General features: G+C 42.9%; 1 protein-coding gene across 1 annotated transcript; it reads left to right on the forward strand.

The window, feature by feature from the left end:
- On the forward strand, positions 1-26,948 carry NCEH1 (neutral cholesterol ester hydrolase 1). Its single transcript, XM_039489245.1, has 5 exons — positions 1-286; positions 11,752-11,980; positions 14,305-14,374; positions 20,011-20,182; positions 21,487-26,948. The coding sequence occupies exons 1-5, from the start codon at positions 149-151 to the stop codon at positions 22,102-22,104; spliced, it is 1,227 nt and encodes a 408-aa protein (XP_039345179.1). The 5' UTR covers positions 1-148; the 3' UTR covers positions 22,105-26,948.

The following is a 26,948-nucleotide window of genomic DNA, read 5'->3' on the forward strand; positions in this document are numbered from 1 at the left end:
CTCTTTACGCGTCCTCTGATTGGCTTGCGAAGGTTATGAAACCCCTGAATGGGAGCTACAACCTTGCAGCAAACTTGTGAGGAGGCAGGAAAAAAAAACTTGCTTCATTGTCTGTGCTTGTACACAGCAAAGGCGGCACCGGTCCAGCATGAAATCAGCCTTTGTTTTGCTGACTGCGTTGGTAGCCTTGACAGCCTATTATGTGTACCTGCCCTTACCCAGCACAGTGTCGGATCCCTGGAAGCTCATGCTGCTGGATGCCACTTTCAGGGCAACCCAGCAAATGGTAAGCTTGATCCATGCAATTTTATTCTCTCTTCGCCTTCCCTCGCCGCCCCCACACGCCCCTTGTATTCCTCTCCGTTGTAATCAGCTGAGGAAATGTCATTTGTATCCGAGGGTTGATTTTAAGAGAGGAGAGGCGCGTCAGCCTTTTGCAGAAGCTGCTGCCGCCAAGGCGCCTCCGGGCGAGTTGGCAGAAATTAGCTCTGCAAATGTATCTGATCTTGATTTCTTTAAAGTACAACGCTAATACGCTATAAATTCTGCCGTCTGACGGCTCTGCACCTCTTGGATGAATTGGTTGGTTGATTTACAGCATCGAGCGCTCCCTCTTCCTCCCTTGCTGGGCTTTGCATTCAATGAATGAGAAATGCCAAAGAAACCCCCTTGTGCCAGCTCCTTTCCTCCCTTGAATGTAGTTGCGGTGGCTGATGGACTCTCGGCAGGGAATCTAGAAATAGAATCGGATCTCTGTGTCTCTCTCACACACACACTTTTTATAGTACATCAGCTGGGAGGAAAATGCCCCACGAGTCAATCCATTTAAAAAGCATGAGGTCGGTCCTTTTCCTGTTTAGGAGGCTGCGGCTGCCCTTGTGACACTGGGGAGCCAGCTCGGAGCGAAGGCTCTTCCCACTGCTCAGCAGAAAACCAACCCTTTTCAGTTTCTTAGGACCCCCACCCCCTGAATCATTTGACAGTGGGAAGTGATGGGCTGACTCCCTTGTAGAGTCTGAAAGTAATTTTGTAGTCAGTCCCTACTCCTGGCAGGTAAGAAGGACAGCTAACCTCAGTGTCCTACAGCATTTGCTGCATGCCATAACCAGAAGGGGCTATTGATCTCTGCTTTACTTAATCCCACTCTCAGATCCAGAAGCATAAGGCTTTGGAGATTTCAGATGCAATGTATTTCCTTCTCTCTAGATGATGGAGATCTTTTGTTTACAGTTTATTCCATATTGCATTCTCTGCATTTCCTAAAACTAGGAACAAATTGAGTGTTTTCATCCTAGCACTTTCCCCATCATATTCCAGGAAGAATGTAGGGTGCAAGAGATTGAAAGCAGAGGGAAAGTCTTTCAAGTCTAGTCAAATTAGAATTTGGGCTTTCACTGATAAACAAGAGGAGTCTACCTTTGTACACTGTATTTGTTATACTGTGTTTTCCAAATAACATTTCAGCGACTCCCTAACCTTTCCCCCAGTTTACATTTTGTTCTGGTGGCTGCATGGTGACATCATGCAGACCAGAGGTTACAAAACGTTTCACATAATGGTTTTACATAAATTTAATTCCTCTTCTGCTAGTACAGTCTGATCTTTTTATAGTGATTGATCAACAACCATGGTTTTACCCTGCAGTATACGCTGAGGCACTTCTTAAAAAACTATTTTTGCCAGTAGTGCTTCGTTTTATAAAACTGCATACATGAAAAACACATTTTAAAACACCAATTTTATAGCAATTTAAAAACATTTAAAGGACGTGTCTCAGCTTTTCTGTGGAGACCAAGGCTGACATTTTAATAAGTCGGGGTGGGGGGGTGAACTGATAAATCTTGTTTTTCACACACATCCTTGTAATAGATGACATGTTGCATTGGCCAAATGACATGCAAGTGCTCCAAAATAGCTCCATTCTTCAATAGAAGTTAAGGGTACTCAGCACCTTACATGTTTGGGCCCCTTCATTTGTTCCCTATAGGAGTGTCCGAAGCAGTTGGATTGTAAGTATCCACCATAATCAGTGCATAGATTTTTAAGGCCAGAAGGGCCTGTGATGATAATCTACTTAAACCTCCTACATAACATAGGCTATAGAATTTCACCCTGTAATTCCTGCATCATGCCCATAACCTCAAGTTGAATGACAGCATATCTTCCAGAAAGACATCTGCTCTTGATTTAATCAGTCTTTGTGTATATGTTACTACTAGTGTATAAACACCATATGTCTCCACCATATTATTTATTTATGTAACAGCAGAAGTACATGGTACTGCACCCTGGGTAAAACAACAAACAGTCCCCACCCACAGCAGTTTACTTTCTAAAGAAAGGAACAAGTGAGTACAATACAGAACAAATATGGAGTAGAGTGTAATCTTCATAGATGGAACACCTCACAGTACAGCTGAGCCTTCAAGAGTTTGTTTTAAGGAGCAAAAGAGAGAGAAGGTGCTTGGCAGATATTAATTAGGAGGCTTTCCAAAGCTGAGTGACAGCATAAACTCAGGAATGAGGGAATGTCTTTAAAATGGGAGCCTGAAAGACCAAAAACTCAAGGTGTGAGTAGCTGAAGTGGTACCTATAAAAGTCAAGCCATGGCAGTTATTTTCAAAGTCAGTTTTCACAACAAAGGATACTTTCAGTAGGGCTAAATTTCCCTCTGCCTCCCAAAGTGGTTGTTAAAACACTGACTGGTTTTAGGTTTCTTTAAATGTGACCACTGAACTTTCTCCTTCTCCTGAATGTGTTTTCAGCTTGTTACTGTTTATCACAATAATATCCCATTGGGGTTTGATGGCAGACTGAAGTAATACTTTTCTGGCTAAATGTTCCCATTTTAAAATCTCTGGAGTTCTTGTAACTTTTTCTCCCAGGAGCATGAACTTGACTTCACTTGCTTCCAATCATATAATAACTAGCTGTCCTCTCGACTATTCTGAAGGCCTGTTATTAAAACAACTTTATAAAGACAGTGTGACAGTTAAACATTACAGTTTTGGGATGGAAATGAAATAAAAAGTTTACTTTCTAAGTATATTAATAAACTCTAGCAATGCATAATGCAAGTCCCTGTCGTTGGTTTAAAAATGTAATAACCACAATATCTTGCATTTCTATACAGCCTTTTAGCCCAGAAGATCCTAAAGTATTTTACAAGCCAGGGCTTGATACTGCAAGGTGCTGAGCACTCTGGCCCCGAACAAGCAACGTAAGCACATGAGTAATAATAATGACAGCTACCTCTTATCATCAGTAGATCTCAAAGTGCTTGACATAGGAAGTCAGTCACATTATCCCCATTTTACAGATGGGGATACCGACACAAAGAGAGGTGAAGGGACTTTCCTACCATCATCCATTAGGCCAACGGCAGAGTTGAGACTAGCACCCTTGTCTCCTGAATTGCAGTCCAGTGTTCCATTCACTATGACACACTGCTCTGAGGAGAAACCACCGTCCTATTGAAATCAATGGATTAGGGCTAGAGTGCTCAGTATCTCACAAGATCAAGTCCATATATATCGATTGCTTCGTTCATTACTCAAGTGCAACCCTCTCTCACATGAGAAATAGCAACGGCTTTACAGTTCACAGCAGCACTCCACAATATTTTAGGACAGGAAATCAAGAAGAATGTGGGTTCATTTTAGATGAAGTTTAGGTAGGCTGAAGACTTTATCTAGTTGGAATGTGGCCAAACCAAAACACAGATTCATACTTCCATGTGTTATGACTGAGCTAGAGGCTGAAATAGAAGTGCTATTTTTCTGTTGTCTTCCTGCTGCAGAATGCCCCAGTGAATACTCACTAATGAATGTGATGAGATTTGGGGTTGTCCTGATCTCTTGAGGGAAGAAGTTCCATAGTTGTGGATGTGCAGCCAAGAAGGCGCTTAGTCCCCCACTGCCCCAAGTTTCACTCATGTGGAGCCTGATCCAAAGCTTGACTTCAGCAAGCTTTGAATCAGCCCATAGTGGAGAGCTACATGGTTCCAAATGAGCAGCATAGTCAGGTGCATGTACGGTCCCGGAGACAATCATGCCCCATCTCACTGGGGCTTTGACAGTCATCAAAGGACCTCAGATTTGACCGTGTAGCAGCTAGAGAGGCAGTGAAGGAAGCAGGGCACTGAGCTGATATGTTTTAGCTGGCCTGCACTGCTCAGCAGACATGCTGCCAAGGGGTACATTCAGGATACAGTATGTTGCAAAACTGTTGAGCTCAGAGGGCATGAATGTGTGTATCAGTAGAGTCAACACAGTGCTTAAAACGGTGGCAGCTGTGGGGAAAAAAAGTCACAGGCAAGCTGTGACTGACCTGACCTTTGCCTGAGTCTGTGATTTCACTGCCCTCGTGTCAGAGCACGGGATTGTGGTAGGTCAGTGTGTGTGTGTGTTTCTGTATCTCTCTCCCTTTCAATTGTCAGCATATTCCTGGCATGTGGGGAGACACCACCATGGTGGGATAGTGAGTAGGAATAGGAGTGTGGCAGAGAATGGGAGAGGAAAGGGGGAACAGATTGAAGGTGAGGGAGATCAGAGGAGAAAGTGAAAAAGAAACCAAGAGACAAGAGAGAGTCAAAGTAAATACGAGAACCAAAAGCCTGGGAGAAAGAAGGGAAAGTATAAAGAATAAAGCCTTGTCCACACTACAACCAAGATTCTGCTGCATGTTACAGGCATGGTGGGTACAAGAAAATGGGTCAGTTTATGTCCACACAGCAGCTTTTCTGGTATGTACACCTGTCAGTCTGATTAACCATGAGGTGTTTTTTTAGGATGTTCATTCTAGGAAATTATGGGCAGCTATCCTAATCTGCCTTGCCAGGTGAGAGTGCCCAGAGGATATGTCATCAGCTGCACATGTGGCAATCTGCTTTAGGGTGCTACCACAAAGAGCTCTGTTGAAGGAGGACCAGTCAAACTGGTTACACAAACATTGGCAAGTTCTTGTGCCAACACAGCAAAGTAACTGTGCTGAAGACAAACATGCCAGCAGGCTGTGACCCCGATGCTAAGCTACAGCTTTTGATTCCTGGGATGGTGTTTGGTTCAGACCTTGGTGTAAACTACAGGGGTGCTCTAGTTTATGACTGAGCTGCAATGCTCCCCACCTATCCGTAGCTCAGAACAGCTGAAGTATGATTGTTCTTGCCACAACCCCTTCCTCCTCCAACTCATCCCAGCAAGAGCCTAATATAGGGGCTCTGAAGCAGGGAGCAATGTAGAACCATTATGCCAGTCTAATGCTCCCCTCTGTATTAGCAAACTTCCTGGTGGGGAAATCCAGATACCAATCAAGTTGTAAACACACGGGATGTGAGCACAACTCACGTTTAGAGCCAACGATGCCCCTAACTGGTTACAAACTCGGCATGGCTACACTGGAAACTTCAAAGCGCTGTCACGGGAACGCTCCCGCAGCCGCATTTTGAAGTGTGAGTGTGGTCGCGCGCAAGCGCTGGGAGAGAGCCTGTTTACACTAGCGCTTTAAAGCACTCAGACTTGCTGCGCTCAGGGGGGGTGATTTTTCACCCCCCTGAGCCAGCAAGTTAGAGCGCTATAAAATGTAAGTGTAGACACGCCCTCAGTTAAACTGTAGCCTGTGCAGGGCTATGGAATAAGGTCAATAAACTTGACCTTGGTACAGGAAAGATTAATAAAAAAAAGAGGGCATGTAGAAGCAATGCAGAAATACAAGACAGACATTGGGAGTGTCATTAAAAAAAGGGAGGTAGGGAGCAAAAGTGACATGCTTTGGGGAAGTGCCTAGCACATTTCTCCACAATCAATCAAGGATGTCTGTCCTCAGATGATTAAACTCATATATAGCCTCAGGGTCTTGTGAACTCTCCACAGTTGTTATACTCAGGGAGACACAAATGCTCACCGCTCCTATTTGTGCTGGGTGCTTGCCAGGAAGCGTGCCCCACCCTGTCAAACACCCTCCGTGGCCCTGCCTCCACTAAAGAAGTTTTCTAAGGGTATGTCTACGCTGCAATTAGACACCCGGGGCTGGCCAATGTCGGTTGACACGGGCTCGCAGGGCTCGGGGTAAAGAGCTGTTTAATTGTGCTGTAGATGTTAGGGCTTGGGCAGCCCGAGCTTTGGGACCCTCATAGGACCCTAGAGCCTGGGCTCCAGCCCAAGCCTGAACGTCTACACTGCAGTTAAGCAGCCCGTTAGCCCGAGCCCAAGTTGGCTGGCATGAGCCAGCCGTGGGTTTTTAATTGCAGGGTACACATACCCTAAGTGCCCAGCCATTAATTAACCTCTAAAGGTGCTAGCAACATTGGGAGTTCTTGTGCAGACACTGAGTTGCCAGTAGCTTTGCAACTAGCAGAAGTGCCCAGAGCCAGTCTATGATTCCATATACCGTAGATTTTGTTTGTACATTCCTTGGGACAAGATTTTCTCAGTTAGTAACCAGCACATTCTCAGTCCCTACAAATTATAACCAATAATAACGTGATAACCAATCTTTGCATATATCAAAGATATTTCTAATGCACTTGTCACTTCGGTAGCTAAGCACTAAGCACAATTAAGGCAAAAAGAGTGTCTGGGTCTAACAGAAATTGTTCATTCTTTCTATACCCTGATGGACAGGAACGTGTGAACTTGGTAGGCTTTTTCTCTTTGATTGGTTTTTTGACAACAGTCAGTTTAACTCAGTAAGTGGAAGTGGGCTGGCTCCATCGCTCATGTAATGGGTGGGGCTTGCAGGGGCTTGCATGGGAGCAGGGTAGGATGACAGCATGTGATAGACCTGCAGGTAGCCAAGCAGCTGCAGATTTGCAAAACAATTTTCAGTGAAACAAAACAGGGATATGCCCTGACTATGGGACATGTGGGCTCCCTATCCAGAGAGAATGTGAGCTAAAATGAACAATCTGGGCAAGATTTCCTTGGCTAAAGAATATCCTCTCAGAACCACCACAAGACCCGCAAAGGGCCAGATCACAGCTGGTGTAAATCAGCACAACTCCACTGAAGTCAGTGCAGCTAGATGTCAAAGCATTACATAACTTTACTGAACTCCTTTGAACCTCAAAGGAAGCTTGGGGTAGTTCTTTGATCCACATTGACTTACTTTTCCCCTAATACAACGTGTGTGAGAGAAACCCTCCTGCATTCAACCTTGAACTGGATTTTCCTATGGGAGGAACAGATAGAGAACAGCATGATCTGAAATTCAAAGATACAAATTGTCTTGTGCATTCAGCATTTCCAGAGTTTGGGTTGATACTTTGAATTCTTTTTAATGGGAGGGCTTTCTTAAACACAGAGAGCTGGTGTTCAGTCAATAAAACCATAAACATTTTGGAACCTGGCTTCCTGAGAAGCCACCTCTTTCACAGCATGATACTGCCGCAGTTTAAACAGGCTGCTGGGAGGGCATCCTTTGTCAGTGCCTCTCAGCTTTGGAAGTGGATTGCCCCCCTTGGTCCATTGAAGCTGAGATTTATAAAATTAGGCATACTTCAAAGCCTGCCTTCCAAAGGCACATGTAGTGAAGGTGGCTTAGGGGCTTTTTATACACCAGCTGGTTTAATGTTAATGCCTCGTATTTGTACTGAACATTGATGATCTTCATTTTGTAAAGTACCCTAGGTGGGAGATTAGATTTATGGCCCTAAAGAAATAAAACCTCTACGACAAGGAATCTGCAGTCATGCAACAAATCTTTCTTTCAGTGGAGTTCCTCTGAAATATTATTTATATTACCATAGCGCCAAAGATTCCTGGTCATGGACGAGGCCCCCATTGTGCTAGGTGCTGTACATATACAGAACAAAAAGATGGGCTTTACCTCTCTGTTTATGGGAATAGTGTGCTTCTGTTAAACTATCCATCCTCCGAAAGCTTTGACACGGTAGCCTGCACTTACCATTGGAAAGTGACCAGGGAAAATAACAGTGCAGAGATGTAGTAAATAAAAATGACTGTTTTTTATTAAGCATCAGTGAAATACACATCCTTAAAATGAATTGGAAAAGCAGCAAAAGATTAACACTTAGTAGTTTTAAAACCCATTTCCAGATGGCACTTTGGAGCCTAAATTACTTTTAATTTTTTCCCCCTTCAGTGAGACATGGTCTCCATCCAGTTTTTATTCTGGTATAACTATTTTGATTGGAGGTGAGGGGGAGTGATTATTTTAGTGATTTTTTTTAAAGTTATACCAGTACAACCCCTAGTGTGGATGCAGTCTTACTGGTATAAAGATGTCTTATACCAGCATAATTTACCCCTCTTCCCATACGGGATTAGCTATACCAGATAAAAGACCTTTTATACCAGTATAATGGCAGCTGCACCAGTATAGTTAGAGGTAAAACTTTTGTGAGCAGACAAGCCCTTAGACTCGTAAGTCACTTCGGTGTTTTTGAAAATTGTATCCATGATCAAGTCACAAAGTAAAATATCACTTCTGACACGTTATCTAATGTTACTGGGTATCAGGCTCCCATGGATTTTGGTAACCAGTCCCCTTACCTCCCAGCTCCACACTCTGACTTGCTGGGAATAATTATAAAAGGGCTCAGACTCCTCCCTGGTTTATCCTCAGCCAGGACAGGAGATCAGCCTTCCAAAACAGTGAAAGACCTCACCTCCAACCCATCTTTTTTTTTTTTTTTTTTAAATGCCCACTAGTAGCCTCATTATCATAGTGCACTGGGTGATTTGGCCTGATATGTCCCTTCCCCATCCCCTCTTGGATCTTCCACAGCAGAGGTGGGCAAACTACGGCCCGCCGGCCACATCCAGCCTGCATGACCACTCTGAGCTCCCAGCCGAGGAGGCTAGTCCCGGGCCCCTTCCCGCTGTCCCGTCCCCCCCACAGCTACGCTGCCGCATGGCAGCGCTCTGGGCAACGGAGCTGCGTGCTCCTGCTGAGCAGAGCGGCAGCGTGTCTAGCTCCAGCCGGGCAGTGTGGCAGCTAGACATGCTGCTCTCAGCGGCATGGTAAGTGGGCCGGGGGGGGTAAATAAGGGGCGGGGGTCCCTGGGGGCAGTCAGGGGACAGGGATAAGTTGGATGGGGTGGAGGGCAGTCAGGGGATGGGGAACGGGTGGTTGGATAGGCGTGGGGTCCCTGGGGTCTGGCAGGGGGCAGGGGTGTGGATGGGGTCGGGCAGTCAGGGGACTGGGTGCAGGGAGGTTGGATAGGAGGTAGGGTTCCAGGGGGTGGTTAGGGGCAGGGGGTCCCAAGAGGGAGCAGTTAGGGGACAAGGAGCAGGGAGCGTTGGATGGGTCGGAGGTTCTGAGGGGGGCGGAAAGTGGGAGGCGGCAGATAGGGGATGGGGGCCAGGCTGTTTGAGGAGGCACAACCTTCCCTACCCAGCCCTCCATACAGTTTTGCAACCGCAATGTGGCCCTCGGGCCAAAAAGTTTGCCCAACCCTGTTTCACAGCATGCATGGAAAAAATATTATACTCTGCAAGCACAGTTACTATATAAATCATATGTACACTGGGAAACAGTTCTCTACCTTTTCCACTGAAGGGGATCTCCCTTAGCTGGTAGTAGTAGGTCCTTTATCCTCTCTGGGCAAGATGCATAAACAAAGTACAAGAAGTCAGATACCAGAATTGCATCCTGAGGGTATGTCTGCGCTGCAGCTGGGAACGTGCTTCCCAGTCCAGGTAAACAGACATGCTCTAGCTCTAGTCAAGCTAGAGCACTAAAAGTAGCAGTGTGGCCATGGACAGGAGCTCAGGGTAGGCACCTGACTAGGTCCCCAGTCAGTTGGGTGGGTTTGCCCGAGCTTCTGCCTGTGCTGCCACAGCCACACTGCTATTTTTTAGCTCGCTAGCTCAAGCAGAGCTAGTGCATGGCAGTCTATCCGCACTTGAGAGCACCCTCCCAACTGCAGCATAGACGTCCCTGAAGCCCATATATAGGTAAAAAATTAGGCCGTGCTAGTTTTCTTGTTGCATCACAACAAAGGGCTCTGTGGGTGGAAATAAATTCCCAGCCCACTCTGCTTCTAGTGCTCTGATCTCATCCTAGGAGGCTAAACATTCAGTCAGAAAACACAGATGGACTGATTAGCAAGCACCACCATGTTCCCTTGAGACCAATTCCTGCCTCTCAGTCACAAACTCTCTGCTCTCAGTCTTGTTTTCAGTAACTGAGATTTTTCCTTGAAGAAACTTACTGAAAGTGGAAAGATTTGTACTTCAGGATGAATCATTTATACACAAGAAGAAGAATACATTTATGGCACCTTTTCTCCAGGGATTTCACAGCTTTTTAGACATGAATCAAGCCTCACAGTCACTGTCCCTACAAGGCAGGTATTATTGCAGTCAGTTTAGGGAAGAGTAAACTGAGGCACAGGCCTTAATTGAGTGAGCTACTCACACTCTTTCAGCTTAAGAAAGGAAGGCAGGCTTTACTAGGTGATGCAATTCAGACCAGTAGAAGAAAATTTGGATCTTTAGGGTTCATATTTTCACTGGAAGTGTAAAAAACTTTGTGGTTACGGAATTTTATTAACACCTAAACTTTCCCAATACACTATGAGAAATGCAGAAATTAACTGTAATAATATAACAAAATGACTACTGTATATGTGCATTACTGCCCTCTACTGGAAGAAATTGAGACACAGTTCAGCAGTTCTAAGGGTAGGTCTATACTTACCCGCCGGGTCGACGCGTAGAGTTCGACTTCTGGGAGTTCTATGGTGCAGTGGTACTCAATCAGGGGTACAGGGTACACATACCCTTGGGGGTATGCAGAGGTCTTTCAGGTGGTCCATCAACTCATCTACATATTTGCCTAATTTTACAACAGGCTACATAAAAAGACCTAGCGAAGTCAGTACAAACTAAAATTTCATACGACTTGTTTATACTGCTCTATATACTATAGTAAGTACAATATTTATATTCCAATTAATTTATTTTATAATTGTATGGTAAAAGTGAGAAAGTCAGCAATTTTTCAGGAATAGCATGCTATGACACTTTTGTATTTTTATGTCTGATTTTGTAAGCAAGTAGTTTTTAAGTGAGGTGAAACTTGGGGGTATGCAAGACAAATCAGACTCCTGAAAGGGGTACAATAGTCTGGAAAGGTTGAGAACCACTGCTATGGTGCGACCCACTCCTAAGGATTCTTTTTCAATCTAACTCTGCTTTTCAAGTAGGCGTGTCTCAGTTCTAACCCACTGCCAGCTTGATCTTCCAAGTGCTCACAGTGCTTTATTTTTTAAAAATATATATTAAGATAACTAAGGGTATGTGTACACTGCCAAAAAAAAAAAAAAGGACCTGGGACAGCAAGTCTCAGATCCCAGGTCAACTGACTTGGGGTCACGCAGCATAGATGATTGGGCTGGAGCCTAGCCTCTGAGACCCACCTCCTTCGTTGAGTTTCAGGGCTCAGCCTTCAACCCAAACCCAAACAACTACACTGCTATCTGTAGACCCGCAGTGCAAGCCCCAGGAACTCAAGTCAGTTGACCCAGCCTTTGAGATTCACTGCCGTGGATCTCTTTTTGTAGTATGGACATGCCCTGAGAATTTCTAGGGGGGCACAGTTTTCTCACAATATAACTTTGGAAGGCTTTGATATCATTCCCTCATGGGTGTTAAGTGCTGTTGCCTGTCTAGTTACAGGTACTGTCTTTTGAAGAAAATTGCAAGGATATTTAATGCAACATAGTAGGATCAGCCTGTGAGTAACAAATGATTCTCTCCCACCCCCTGCTCCTCAATTTCTCCCTAGTGCAACCTGGTTCACTGTCTAAGACTCAGCCATCACTTGAGAGTTCTGAATTATGTGATTGGTACTTTTGACAAGCTGGAGACGTCATCCTCTGAACACATTAAGATAACAGACGCCCTTTTTGATGGAGTGGAAGTCAGAGTGTTTGAACCTTCTCCAAAGCAAGATGAAACACTAAAGCGCAGTGTCGTTTACATGCATGGAGGAGGATGGGCTTTGGCAAGTGCAAGTATGTGTCTGTCATTAATTAGAGTGGATTATGATGTGTTTTCATCACAGCAGGTTCAGTGTAACTAAAAGCTGTTCTTCCACCCAGAAGCTGAGAGTTTTGCTCTCCGAGACATGTCTGAACCGAATGAGAGCTGGAACCCTGGGAGTACAGTAACTGTCCCAACTCTCACCAAAAAGCGGGGGGCGGGGGAAGTAATCCTGAAACAGAAAACAAGTGCATACTTTATCAGCGGAGGTGCGCAAGCGGCTCTGCGTGGCTCTGCCCACAGGTACCTCTCCTCCCCAGCTCCCACTGGCCCGGAACCAGTGCTTGGGGCAGCCTGCAAGTCCCATGCCCCTTCCCCCTCGTGCCTAGGAGCCAGACCTGCTGCTAGTTGCTTCCGGGGTGCAGCACAGTGTCAGGACAGGTAGGGACTAGCCTGCCTTAGCCGGGTAGCACAGCCGACGGGATTTTTAACGGCCCAGTTGGTGGTGCTGACCAGAGCCGCCGCAATCCAGTGCCTTACATCCCCCGACCCAGTACTGGGTCACCTAAACAGGTATTCTGTGGATTCTGATGAGCAAAACAATCAATCTGTCTGTGGAATTAGCTTCCTGGTCAGGGTGAAGCAGCAAGCAGGCTGCAGCCCCTGCATGGGGCAAAGTAAGCAATTAGTCTATAGCCCGACAGCCTCCTGGGGCAGCAAACAATCAAAGAGACTGGGGAATTATCCCCCTGGGCAGGGCAGGGCAGGGCAGGGCAAAGCAGCAAACAGGCTGCAGCCCCAGGGCAGGGCAAGGCAAGCTAATAATCAGTCTGTAGGCCTTGTCTCTCTAGGTTGGGGCATAGTTTAGGCAGCTTCCTCCACGGGTGGTGGCTCGGCTTCCACGGTGGTTTCCACAGCCGGTGGCTCATCTGGCAGGTAGTCCCAGTCCCTGGGCTTTAACCCCCAGGGGCACTGCAGGTACCTCTGCAGGAGTCAGCAGCATTCAACCCCCCCCAGTCCGAGCTGCCTCCTTTTAGCTAGTTCTCCACTTGGAGCATGTGCAGCAGGGAAGAGGGGGCATGGCCTCCTGGGCCACAATGATTGGTCCACCCCTGGTGGCCCAGTGCAGGGCTGGTCACAAGACCCGTCAGGAAGACCTGTCATAGGCAGCTGTTAGTGATGTTAGACCTTGGTCGGCTGCACTGGTTCTGTAGTAACTTGCATAGCACTCCCACGGGGCAGAATGTATGCTTCAGAATTACTGTGCTTCACTCAGATCACTAACTCTAAACTCATTATTGCAGTTTAAGATGTAAACATTAGTGGCAGAAATATCACTGCTAAATATTAAATCGCAAGACTGCGTACTTTAAAGAGATGCTTAATATATTGTTATATTCTCCACCACCATGAAATATCTATTCAGTAACTGCAGAGGCATAGAAGTAAAGAAAATGAGTACCCTGAGAAATAGGATGGCTTTGAACCTGCTGCTCTGACTCAGGTGAACAGTCCCATTGACTTTAATAGGACTACTACCTTGAGTAGAAACTGAAAGTTTCGAGTCCAGCAAGCATACTATAATGGCCACATATACCAGGGTTCGGCAACCTTTCAGAAGTGGTGTGCCGAGTCTTCATTTATTCACTCTTATTTAAGGTTTCGTGTGCCAATAATACATTTTAACGTTTTTAGAAGGTCTCTTTCTGTAAGTCTATAATATATAACTAAACTATTGTTGTATGTAAAGTAAATAAGGTTTTTAAAATGTTTAAGAAGCTTCATTTAAAATTAAATTAAAATGCAGAACCCCCCGTTTCGGTGGCCAGGACCCGGGCAGTGTGAGTGCCACTGAAAATCAGCTCACGTGCCGCCTTCGGCATGCGTGCCATAGGTTGCCTACCCCTGACATATACAATGACTTGCACAAAAATAGCATTTCTCAGACACTAATCCTCAGAATAGCCCAATGCAGTTATGTAGCGGTAAGTGAAACTGAAGCAGAGAGGTGAAGTGACTTGCCCGAAGTCACACAACAAGCTGATGGCAAAGGCAGGAAGAGAGTGCACAAACTGCTAAGACACAAACTGTGTTCATTCCACTACATCATGGTACCTGCTGTTATACACTGACTGCATTCCATTCCATTTCTTTACATTTGCATAAAGATTTACTGATAATAATGAGTATAATGAGAATTATAATGTCAGGGGTTTTTTTGTTTTGTTTTTTTACAGGATTGAATATAAGTGCTTGCTATTTTTCTTATGAAACTAAAGATATGAACAGCTGTGTACAATATGCATATTAACAAAATGTACTGTCTTTCACTAACATTTGGTCCTCTTATTCCCAGGAACAAGCTTCTATAACAATCTCTGCAGGATCATGGCAGAATCTCTGAATGCTGTAATTGTCTCAATTGAGTGAGTAATCAACAAAATCATTTAGAAATATAGATCATTATGAATGAGTTAAGTGATCTTTTCTTTGTCATCACTTGTTTAAAAGGTTTTCATTTGAAAAAAGTCTTTTTAGCAGGACTTGATATGTTGTGTCCTTCTCAATGACAGTGGATTAGAATGGTATCTGAATACTTTTCTAAAACACCTCTACCCCGATATAACGCTGTCCTCAGGAGCCAAAAAATCTTACCACATTATAGATGAAACCACATTATATCGAACTTGCTTTGATCTACCCAGAGTGTGCAGCCTCGCCGCCCCGGAGCGCTGCTTTACCGCGTTATATCCGAATTTGTGTTATATCGGATCACGTTATAGCGAGGTAGAGGTGTATAAGAGATAATGGCACCCTCAATTGTACAGGACATTTAAAAGTAGATAGTAAAAAGGGAGTGAGGGGGAGCCACTTTAACTGGAACTAAAAAGCCACAGTCTTGCTAACACATGCATACGAGTAGTCCTATTAAAAACTGTGGGTTTACTCAGATAAGTCGGTAACTCATGTGCATCAGTGCTTGCAGGATCGAGATCACAATACAAACACACTTTCTATATACACACACAAACCCCCTCACCCTTTGAAGGAAGAGAGAAATACCTATCCCTCAATCTCTCCAGTCAGTGGGTGGGACTGTTGTCTCTCTCAGTGGTCACTGGGATTGTGCTTCCCAGCAGGAGATTGAGATTTGTGCGGCAGATCTGAGCTAAGGATACTTCTGGTCCTTTTAGAAACCAGCGTTTAAGTTGTATTAAAGTATGGCATAGAACTTCAAGTGGCAGCTGATTTTTACCACTGTTGCTTAACTAAAACATGCAGTTTGTGCCCTCTCCTCCACAAAGAGACATTTGATACATTGATCTAACCTCACCGGAATACTTAAAGTAAGTACATCCATTTATTCGTGTCTGAATACTGGCGACATCAGAACAGAATTTTTGGAAGTCCTCACAATCCATTGCTAACTTCATGCTGACCTTACAGTGATCTGCTGCACACCATCCATTTCCTCACTTGTCATCCCCTGCTACAATGACCTTCCACCATTCCTTCCATAATAACTTTCTCAAGGTTATTGCCATCTCTACGCCTAATGTGAGCAAAGTACATAAGTTTGCATGTATTGATTTCTGACATCAGAATCTGCTGCTCTCAAATAATATTTCTAACATAGGCATTAGTCTTTTTCTGTCCACACATGGAGGTTACCTGACGGTATCACAAAGAACCAAATCAACTATGTAATGATACAGCTATACTGGAGATCAAGTACACAATGAACATAGACTTTCCTGAGTGCAGACTGTGTCAGACCATCAGCTGTTAGCCTGAAACAAAATTAAAACTTAAACCTAAGACATTCAACATTTGGACTTATCCGAAATCAACGACCATTATATAACTTCAGTCCAGAATGAGTTTGAGTCATTGGCACAGGTGAAGAAGAACAATCCCAACAAAGGGAGGTAAAATGAAAACTGTTATGCTCAAAACCACCAAAGCACACACTCTGAAATGTCACTGTCAGACTGCTCCATGGGGTAGGTGCTTGAGCTAGTGGAAAAACGGTGCAGAGTGAAAGAGAACAGCTTGGAGATAAAAGAATGTAGGAAAGAATATAAGGAACTGAGCAGACAGATTGAAAGGCAGACTAGATCAGTCAAGTGTAAATATCTAAGGGCAAAATGTATGTAACTTGAGAATTATAAAGGGTAATAGCATAAAAGGTATGTTCACAGCGGTCAGGTTTCTTACCAACAGGTTTTTCTGTGATCAATCATAATAAAATATTGTGATGGCAGAGTCCTCACTGAGGTGATGGTATTAAACACAACTGTAGAGATTACTGTGCCAGTATGTGTGCCTCACCTGATAACTGCCACACACTTTGCACGAGTGCAAATCACTACACAAGCTGGAAGGCAGTGGCGAATTCAGGCCTTCTCTTTACCTTATGGAGTCTCCTCAGTTAGTTTAACAACTCTCTAAGTTGCTAAGTACATTAATGGGCCACTGTAATAAACCAGAAGAGGAAAATTTGAGTGGTTGCATTAAGCACTTTTCTTTTGTAAATGAAAATATTAAAGTTGACAGAAGACTGAATTAATGAGATTATTTGCCAATTCTCGTGATCAAATTACAGACTCATTATGCAGAATTAATTTTACTGGTATAACATTCATTCCAATATAATTTAAATGTAGCTGTTTCCAGCTCCTTTTAATTGTCTCCTCTAATAAACAGAAAAATAAATGAGCAAGATGTTAGCCATTGCAGACAAGTGGCTATCACAATATTGAAATGTCCCTTATTATTCCTTTTCTTGTTTATGATGCTGTAATTCTGCCTGTTTTGGTGAGCTGTTTGTCTTCTCTACCCAACCATTATCTCTGTCAATCAAGTCTTTTGTACTCAGTGCAGTCTAATTTGATTTCTCATTAGTTTAATTGCACATTTTCTCACTTGAATGTTGCATACCCAATCTGTTATCCAGTTGCACAGGGGATTCCCAAAGGCCTATCATATCTTACTTTATCTGATGTAATACACAGATTGCTTTCTAAAGCCTAAATAGTTTTAAGAATCTGAAAAACTTCTTATTAATCTCAATATTATGCCTGAAATTTATTTTGCGCATATAATTTCTGTTGGATGCAAAACAGTCTGTCAGTAGAATATAGGAGTATGCTCTAGTATGTTGTTGGTTTTATGGAAAGGCGTGTGCTTCAGGGTGAATCAATTCTTATATTAGATACAGGAAATAGCATTTAAGAGTGTTAGTCAATTCACCACATTATATTCAATAAACCCCACAGGGCAAGATCAGTGAGATCATATCAGTGAGCAGATATAAAAGTTGCATCCTAAGCAGGCTGAAAGTTAAGGGTGTTGTTAGCTAGTGTAGACAAGACACACTGCCTCTAATGTAAGCTAAGCTGGTAGAGTTGAGGCCTGTCATTTTGGTTAGCACATGTTAGCTAACATTCTAACACCACACCTTTACATACTAAACTATACCAGGTTTAAGAGAATAAGAATTGCAAAAACAGCCTACTGAGGTAGTGTTGCCTAGTGGATAGAGCAGCAGACTGGAACTCAGGAGACCTGGATTCTATGTCTGGCTGTGCCATTAGCCTGCTGGGTGACCATAGGTAAGTTATCGCACCTCTTTATGCCTCAGTTTCCCTATCTGTAAGATGGGGATAATGATACTGACCTTTGTAAAGCACTTTGAGATCCACTGATGAAAAGCACTATATAAGAGTTAGTTATTATTATTATTATTAGACACAAGGGCATGTGTTGCTGTTGCCAGGCTGGCATGATAAATAAGGGAGCAAGTTTTGAAGGTGCTTTTTAATCAGCTGCCCATCTGACAGTAGGGGGACTTTCATGGAAAAAGCATGGTCAAAAGACTCAGCCTGACTTGCAAGCCTCAAATTAATCCCACAACAGAGAAGGGGTCATCACAACCCCACGTCTACCCACCGGCCAGACTCCTGGTACCCCAGTGTTGAGGAGGGTGTAGCTTCCAAGCAGCATCCTGCTTGCAGTATCAGCCAAAGACCACTCCAGGAACAAAACCAAGTTTGCAAGGCCTGTGAGATTTTTAAATACAATAGATCACTTTGGGGAGAGAGAACAAAAGGCTGACTGATTAAGAGATCTTTCTGAGAGTGTTTTCTGTAAAAGCCACAACTTTAGGAAACAATGTCCAAGGCTATCCTGTTAGCTTCCTGAGTGGAGGAGTTGACAGTTTTTTTTTCTGCGGGTCTAAAATGTCAGGAAACATTACATTTCCAACCAGTGCAGTGAGACACATTTATATTACAACCCTGCCTACTGGCACAGGTTTGACTTACAAGCTTGTTGCACATAATACCACCATTCCAATTTGGCTCACAAGTTAGGAGACAACAAATGCTGACTTCTGCCTCGGCTGCAAACTGATCTGAAATGATTGCTCAGAATGGCCAGATGCTCACAACAATCCTAACAGGGAAAATACAAGAAACCAGACTCTTCTCCTGCTGTGAACACTGAACAAAAGGGTAGCTTTTCTGTTGCCTCTGATGGGCTGATGGCAAGGGAAGTTGTGGAATTCCCATCATTGGAGGTTTTTAAGAACAGGTTCGACACACACCTGTTAGGGATGGTATATTTAATCTGTCTCAGCGCAGAGGGATGGACTTGATGACATCTCGAGTCCCTGCCAGCCCTACATCTCTTTGATAGGCAGCAGGTTTAAAACAAATAAAAGGAAGTTCTTCTTCACGCAGCGCACAGTCAACTTGTGGAACTCCTTACCTGAGGAGGTTGTGAAGGCTAGGACTATAAGAGCGTTTAAAAGAGAACTGGATAAATTCATGGTGGCTAAGTCCATAAATGGCTATTAGCCAGGATGGGTAAGGAATGGTGTCCCTAGCCTCTGTTTGTCAGAGGATGGAGATGGATGGCAGGAGAGAGATCACTTGATCATTGCCTGTTAGGTTCACTCCCCATGGGGCACCTGGCATTGGCCACTGTCGGTAGACAGATACTGGGCTAGATGGACCTTTGGTCTTACCCTGTACGGCTGTTCTTATGTTCTTATGATTCTATTAAATTAAGCTGAACATTTCAGGTATATGGGGAACAGTTTTCCTGTCCTGAGAAAGCTTTCAAGATACTGAAAAAACTTTTAACTTTGCATCCTGATTCATCAAAAATCCTCTCCCTCTGTCCCAAATTTCAGTTTGGGTCAATGGTATTTACACAGCTCTAGAGAAACCCTGAGACCCACCAAGGGTTTAAGTAATGGCCAAAAAATCATTCATCTGCTACTGTTTTTTGAAGACCAAGGAGGCCTAGCAGATACAACATTGCACTGGGATACAGGAGAGCTGCATTCTATTCTTGGCGCAGCCATTGGCCTGCTGGATGCTCTTGGGCAAGTCATTGAACTCGTGCCTGAGTTTCCCCCACTGTAAAATGGGGATAAAGATACAGACTTCCTTTGTAAAGCACTTTGAGATCTTTTGATGAAAGCCAGTAGATAAGAGCTATTATTCCTAGCCCACATTCATTTCATGTTGCATATGCTGTAGCTGTGTTAAATGTTTCCACTGCAGTGTCCACCAACTGTGATTACAAATGCAGGGGACAGGGAACTCCATAACTTTGATTTTGTATCCTTATTCTGTTGGGGACATCTGGCTTACCCTTACCCATGTGGGCTAAGCAGAGTATTCAGCCTCCACACTGAGCAGATATTACCACCTGCTTTTTTACAGGTGTTGTGATAAAAACATTAATGAATGAATCCTCACATTTTGAGAGCCTCTATTGGGAGATAACATAAAAGTTCCACTTAACAATTTCCTAATTTATTCATATTGAGTGGGTTTGCATCACTCTTTCAGAATTAGAGTTGTAATAATAACATGTAGGCAGTTAAATATTGTTTAAGTGTTAAATGTTTCATATTTCAACCATAATATTTAAACTAAGTTATTTTTGCATTATACTATCCACCTGATAGCACATAATAGTCCTGCTAGCAAGGTACATTTTCTATGTATAATGATTATCCTACATAAGCCTCTTTCTTCTTTTGTAGGTACAGGCTGGTACCAGAGGTTCATTTCCCTGAGCAATTCTACGATACTTTACGTGCAACTAAGTATTTTCTGCGGTCTGACATCCTAGCTAAATACTCAGTTGACCCAGGTCGAATTGCAATTTCTGGTGATAGCGCAGGAGGAAATTTGGCTGCGGCTGTGTGCCAGCAGGTAACATCCACTGTCTGTATCTATCACAATAAAAGTCCATATTCCAGCAGTGCACATGGGTAGACAGATTATTTGTGCTGCATCATCACAAAGTGACAGACTAGCTTTAGAGCTAGACTGGTAGTGGTCCACAGTAAAAGCCAACTGCAAAACATAAGTGAGACCTGTCAATTATTTCTGAATCAAGCAGCGCTAGAATGTCTTACTGCTTTTATAAGTTGTTATGGGCCAGATTTTAAAAGTGCAATTTAGGTACCAACTTAATAATATAATAATAATAATTAATATAAACCTTTACCCATTGTGCTAGTGAATCCTTTATTTGCCTGCATAAGTGGCTATCTGGGCACATAAATGCATAATTCATAAATTCAGTTCCCTATTTTGTGAATAAGCAATTTTTGCAGCTGCCCGTCTTTGAAAATGATCTTATTTTGTTTAATACAAATGAAGGGGAAATAATGTTTTTTAATGAAATGGCATTTTTTCCTGACAGGAAGACAATTTAAGAGAAGAGTTAGAATTCACTTGTAGGGAAAATCTGTTTTCCCTGCTATTTGTACCATATGTATTTCTAATTTAAATTAGTCTGAATTTGATCTGATTGGAATTTTTAAGGCAGCCTGGGGCCTTAATAAGGGGCAGATACTGTTAATCAATCAATAAGGGGCAGTTACCAAAGCAGGTCAGTTCTTTAGGACTAACACCCAGAAGAGCATCCCTATTTTGGTAATGGCATGTCTTACATTATATCTACACTACCACTTATACTGGCAAAACTACGTTGCTCGGGGGCATGAAAAACACATACCCCTGAGCAATGTAAGTTTTGCCGGCATAAGTGCACAGGGCTATGTCGGCGGGAGAGCTTCTTCTGCCAACATAGCTACTGCCGTTCATTGAGGTGGTTTTATTATGTCAACAGAAAAGCTCTCTCCCATCTGCATAGAGCTGCATCAGTACAGCTGTGCTGCTATAAGCTTGCTAGTGTAGACATGGCCTTATTCTCACTTAAACTGGTGTGAATCAGCTGTGATTCTACTGAAATCACTGGTGTAAAAGCAGTGCAGGTGAGAACAGAATCTCGTCTAGACTGTTAAGATTCCAGACTAAGAACAAAATTCTCTGCAGCGGAGTTACACCAGCAGAGCATTTGTCCATAAAACACCAAATGGTGGTTTCTCTCCTCTTGTGGGGAATGAACTGTAACTCCTTTCAGTGGAACCAATGATGTAGGATCAGACACAGCATAAGCAGTGGCCGCTTTTTTACAGTCTGGATTCTGTCCTGTGTTTTTCCTACAGCTTAGTCTAGATGACAGTGTGACCAACAAACTGAAGCTGCAGGCTTTAATCTATCCAGTCCTTCAGGCATTGGACTTTAACACTCCTTCATACCAGCAGAACACTGACATGCCTGTTCTTCCTCGCTTCGTCATGGTGAAGTTTTGGATAGACTATTTCAATGGTAACTACGACTTTGCCCCCTCAATGCTGATCAACAACCACACTTCCCTGGACGTAAGCCAGGCTGTTTATTTCAGGGGACATCTGAACTGGACTTCTCTCCTGCCTTCAATGTTCAAAAAGAATTACAAACCTGTGATACAACCCACAGGGAAGGCCGAAATCATCCAGGAAATACCTGCACTACTTGACATACGCGCAGCTCCACTGCTAGCAGAAAAAGAAATTTTCCAGCTTCAGCCAAAGACCTACATCCTGACTTGCGAGAATGATGTCCTGAGAGATGATGGAATAATGTATGCCAAACGGTTGGAGAGCGCAGGTGTGGAGGTCACACTTGATCACTTTGATGACTGCTTTCATGGCTGCATGATCTTTACTATTTGGCCTACCAATTTCTCTTCAGGACATCGGACCAGGGACAGCTACATAAAGTGGCTTGCTGAAAACCTGTGAAGAAAGTGAGTCCTCTCTAGAAGGCACAGAACAGTCAATCTAAAGCTCACTGCTTCAAAAACAAAAAAGTTGTGCACTTTTAGGCTATCTAATTTCATTTGTTCAAGATTATGTCATAGCACTTCTGTTGCAAGAAGTAGCGTCTCACTAACTACTTGGTTAATAGCTGATTAGCCTTGTCCAGCATAGCAATTTGCTAAATTCTTATTAAACACTGTTGTATGCAGGATATTAGAGACACAAGGTGGGTGAGGTAGTGTCTTTCACTGGACCAACTTCTGTTGGTGAGGGAGACAAGCTATTGAGCCACACAGAGCTCTTCTTTAGCTCTGGTGGGAAAGGTACTCCCAGCATCACAGCAAAATGCAAGGTGGAAGAGATTGTTTTTCATAAATAGTTAGCACATATGCTAAGGGACCATTTGAGGCAGAGTGGCCCATTAACACCTCTGCAAAAAGGGTGGGTTAGTGAGTTACAGACTGTTGTAATAAGCCATAAATCCAGTGTCTCTGTTCAGTCCATGATTTTTAGTGTCTAGCTGAGTAATGAATTTAAATTTTTGATGCTCAGAATACCTTTCCCAGACCTGAAGAGCAGCTCTGTGTGATTCAAACACTTGATTCTCTCACCAGCAGAAGTTGGTCCAATAAAAGATATTAACTCATCTACCTTGTCGCGCCATTAAAAACTAATCAGTTGTAGAGTCAGATGCGACATCAATTGCAACCATGATGAATGAACACTGAGCAGTTCTCCACAAGAAAATCAGTGTTCCTCAAACTTATTGGTCAAATTTTTCAAGTTTGGGTACATAACATTAGGTACCAAGGCCACAATTTTCAGTTAACAGTTTTTTGGTTTTAGGTATTTAAATAAGGGGAGCCTGATTTTCAGAGGTGCTGACTATTTAAAAATCTCACTGAAATCAAGGGAAGCTGTGGTGCTCACCAACTTTGAAAATCAGGCCACTTATTTAGGTGCTTAAATATAGATTTAGGTGCTGGCCTTTAGGCACACAGATTTATAGGTTTTAAAAAAAAACACAGTTCCAACTTCAAGGCATTTAAGCATGCTAAGCAAGCCTTTTACCCCAAAAATGCAACAATTTTGGAATCTGGGCCTTTTTAAAACAAGCACAGTGCAGGAAAAAAAATGTAAAAAAGAAGGAAGCATGTGTAGGTCCTTTCTGTTGATTTTAATGGACACTGATCCTACACACAGACAAAGCAGTGTGCAAGCTTATATGTAGGACCAATGGAAACGCCACCAAATGCAGATTCCATATGTGAATTTACATCTTTAAAGTTGATTACATTTTTGGCCAAAGGTTGTGACTAAGCCTGCCTTTAAAATTTCAGCTTTTATGACCACTTTAGAGAAAATATGAAAGTACTAACAAATAAAAAAGCCCTCTGTGTGGTTTGCACTGATGTTTGTATTTAACATTAACAATTGTTCTTCACTGAGTCTCTTCTGTGCTTGCATTACTTCCGTTCATTGTCTTCCTTGCTTTTTGGAGGAAGTTTCCCCCTGTGTAGCAAGCAAAATCACTAGAGAGGAGCTTGACCCTAAAGTCCAGATTCAGATGGAACTATGCAGCTGGATCTTCTCTTTCTCATGTATTGAACCAAAATCCCAGACATGAATAGCCTATGCTACTGGGGAATCAAGCTCTGCAACTTGAGCTCCTCTCTAAAATAGCCAGACAACCACAACTGAAGTTTTAAGACAAGGACATGGAAACTACGTACAACAGTGTGTATTTTGCAAAATGTTTGTTGTTGTTGTTGTTGTTATTGAATGTAAGCTGTGACAAACTGACAAAAGCCAGGAACTTCTAAGCTAAGAAAGCGTGATGGTCTTGCAACCTAAGTCTAGTGCTTTAACTTGGGATAGCTGATTTCAGTTCTGAGCTCTGCCACTGTGTGTGTGAGACTTGGAGCAACTTGCTGCATCTTTGTGCCTCAGTTCTTTCTTCTGTAAGAGAGGGAGTAAGATTTTTGTATTCCACAAGGGTGTTGAAGTTAAATTCGTAAATGTTAATGTGATACTACAAGGGACTCTGTTAAACTTTCCCATTCTTCAGTCTCAGTATTCTGTTGTTCTGTACTATGCCAGCTTGGGTCATTGCAGTGCATGCGCTCTGATGAAGACAACTTATTTCTTTGGCTCAGTTTCCAGTTTACAGTACTCTGCAAATTTACAGCACTAAAGTAAGCACCTTCCTGGCTTTTGTCAATTTATTATGGACCATATTAAAATAGAGCCTTGTTTGTACTTGATTTCTATGGGAAGGTTCTAGGAAGTCCTAAAACACATGTACTGGATGGACCAGATTGACTTCCACATTTTTAAAATGGATATTTAGAGGTCCATTTTCATTGGTATGTGCACATATGTACTGGGAGCTAATGGCAGAATGACCTTGTTGTCTCATATGAGTTCATAGCAAGAAACAGCAGATGTTGATGTAATTGTGTGTATTAAGACAGGTTAACAAGAGAGGGCCCCAATCCATGCTGAACCACGAGAGCTTGAAACTAATCCCTGGCTGTAGGTTCACACAGAGGGCACAGCCCAAGCCAATTTCAATCACTGGCCAAGTAAAAACACTGACACATATTCTTCTCTCAGTTACATTGGTTTCAATTAATTGCCTTCAGTGGTGATACTTCAGATTTGCATATATGTAAATTGGAGCAAAATTTGGCCAGTGTATCCCAATATCCCAAAATGTAGGTAGGTTCAGACTCAGATCTGGATTTCAAAGCTCCCCCATCAGGAGTGTTATGGATCCAGGGTTTTAGTTCCAAAGCTACTGTATATACTCGAAAGCCAGCTTGCAAATCTTAACACAGGGACTACACCAAACTCCACTGAAGTCAATGAAAACATTTCCATTGAGTTTAGTTGGCTCTATTTCAGGGCCTTTATGGCTATGGGCCTGATCCAAACTCTATTGAAGTCAATGACAGTCTTTCCATTGACATCAGTGGGCTCTGGATCAGACCTTGTACTTCAAAAAATAAATCTCAGTACCAAAATAGCTTAAGGCACACTTGGCTACAGGCTTCTAAAATGCATTTTAGAAAACTCAAGTTGCTATAGTACTACAAAATAGCATCCAAGTGGTTAATAGTCCTGTACATTTGGGGTTGTGTTCTATAATAGGAAAATTGGCCCCAAGACCTGTCTGCAAAAGTTTTAGCCCTGCATATGTTTATGGCAGTTATAAATCCCTAATATGAAGTTATAATGGAACTACTGATCTATTTTAACTCTAGTGACATGGACAGCACAGCTAGAATATATATTCAGGGAGCTGGTTGTAAAGTTCCTTCATGCACTGAAGCATATTCAATTCTTGGCACAGAAGATGGTAGCAAGTAGATAACTGGATTGAATTTATTCACTGTCATCACCATCTTGATGTGAAAGCCACAATGGCTGCACTATATGAAGGTGAAGCAACAGCAGCAACTTGTTATATCAAAGTATCTGAACCAGTTTTACGCTGCAGCTAAGTAACAAGTATATGGTACTTAGCCATAAAGCTGTGTAACGTGCCCGCTAACGGGTTATAAGAAATCAGGGGTCCAGCGCTGAAACAACTTATTGAGTATTGCAGCACAAGACACTTTCCAGAAATTCCACATCAGCCTGAAGTAAGTCATAGGCTTGTTCTCCTCTGTATTTCTACTTCTCACCTCCTTGCTCTAGTTTTTCCCAGGATCAAAGTTTACAGGTTACATTCTCTTCTGAGTTAAACTGGAGTAACTGCACTGACACCAGTCTAACTCAGCTGAGAGTACAACTTGGCCCAATATGTACTGTGAGGCAAATCTGATTCTTTCCAGGAAGAGATTCAGGTAAATCCGTGTTACTATACATTGATTTACTCCAGTGACTCAACATTTTTTGAAGAGCCGCATTTGGACAGGCCTAAATCCTGGGAGGTCCTGAGCTCCTTCAACCCTTATTCATTTCAATGGGAGTTGGGGCTTTTAGCACATTGTTACCTTGTACAGATAGTGGACTTACTGCTATATATTTCAAACGTTTATATTTATCTAAAAACATTTAAACTTCTTTTAGAAGTCATGCTAAGTAACCTACTGATTTTTTGGTAAAATAGACCAATTCTATTAACTACTTTTTGCAGGTAGCTTTTTTCCCCTACACTGAGCCTAGGGGGAGTGGGCAGCAACTAGTGATTCTGGGTGTCCAAGTACAAACATGTTAAAGGGCCCTGATTTCCAGAGGGTGAGTGCTCACTACTTCCTGAATCCTAGTTTCCTTAGGTGTTTCAAGTTGAGCACTCAAAAATCACTAGTTGCTGAAAAGTCCCAAACTTAGTTTTGCTGCCAACTTAGACTATTTCCCTAACAAAGGCAGAAGGGGCCACTGTGGCTTTTAAATTATTAGGGTTTTTCCTTTAATTTCCCAAATATTGTTCCAGACTTTGTTTTCCAAGTGAGTGTTTGGACCTTTTTTGTATCCCCACGCATCTTTTACTACAAAAAGTCACCAAGATTGTCTGACTTGCATCGCTAAAAAAAAAAGCTAATGACAAAATAGTGGGTTAACTTGGTTAAAATCCTTTAAGCTGCTAAATTCCACAAGTAACAAAATATAGTTAAAGCTCAGTTGGGTTTGCATTCTTGTATTTGTGAAGGTGTTCAAGAACCAAAAGAACAACATACTTGGTGTGACAGCATGTAATATCTTATGCATGACCAGTTTCTGCTTCTTTCCCACTGCAGGGGAAAAGAAGTCATGCGATTTGATTTGCAGGCGTGCTGCAAGTGTGATATGCAAACAGTCAATAAATAGATCAAAATGTA

Source organism: Mauremys reevesii, linkage group 9 (genome assembly GCF_016161935.1).
Source record: "Mauremys reevesii isolate NIE-2019 linkage group 9, ASM1616193v1, whole genome shotgun sequence".
Classification (NCBI taxonomy): domain Eukaryota; kingdom Metazoa; phylum Chordata; order Testudines; family Geoemydidae; genus Mauremys; species Mauremys reevesii.

Coding starts and splice junctions, on each gene's coding strand:
- NCEH1 (XM_039489245.1), top strand. CDS start 149: ATGAAATCAGCCTTTGTTTTGCTGACTGCGTTGGTAGCCTTGACAGCC. Junction 287..11,751: donor TCAGGGCAACCCAGCAAATG/GTAAGCTTGATC, acceptor ATTTCTCCCTAG/TGCAACCTGGTTCACTGTCT. Junction 11,981..14,304: donor ATGGGCTTTGGCAAGTGCAA/GTATGTGTCTGT, acceptor TCTTATTCCCAG/GAACAAGCTTCTATAACAAT.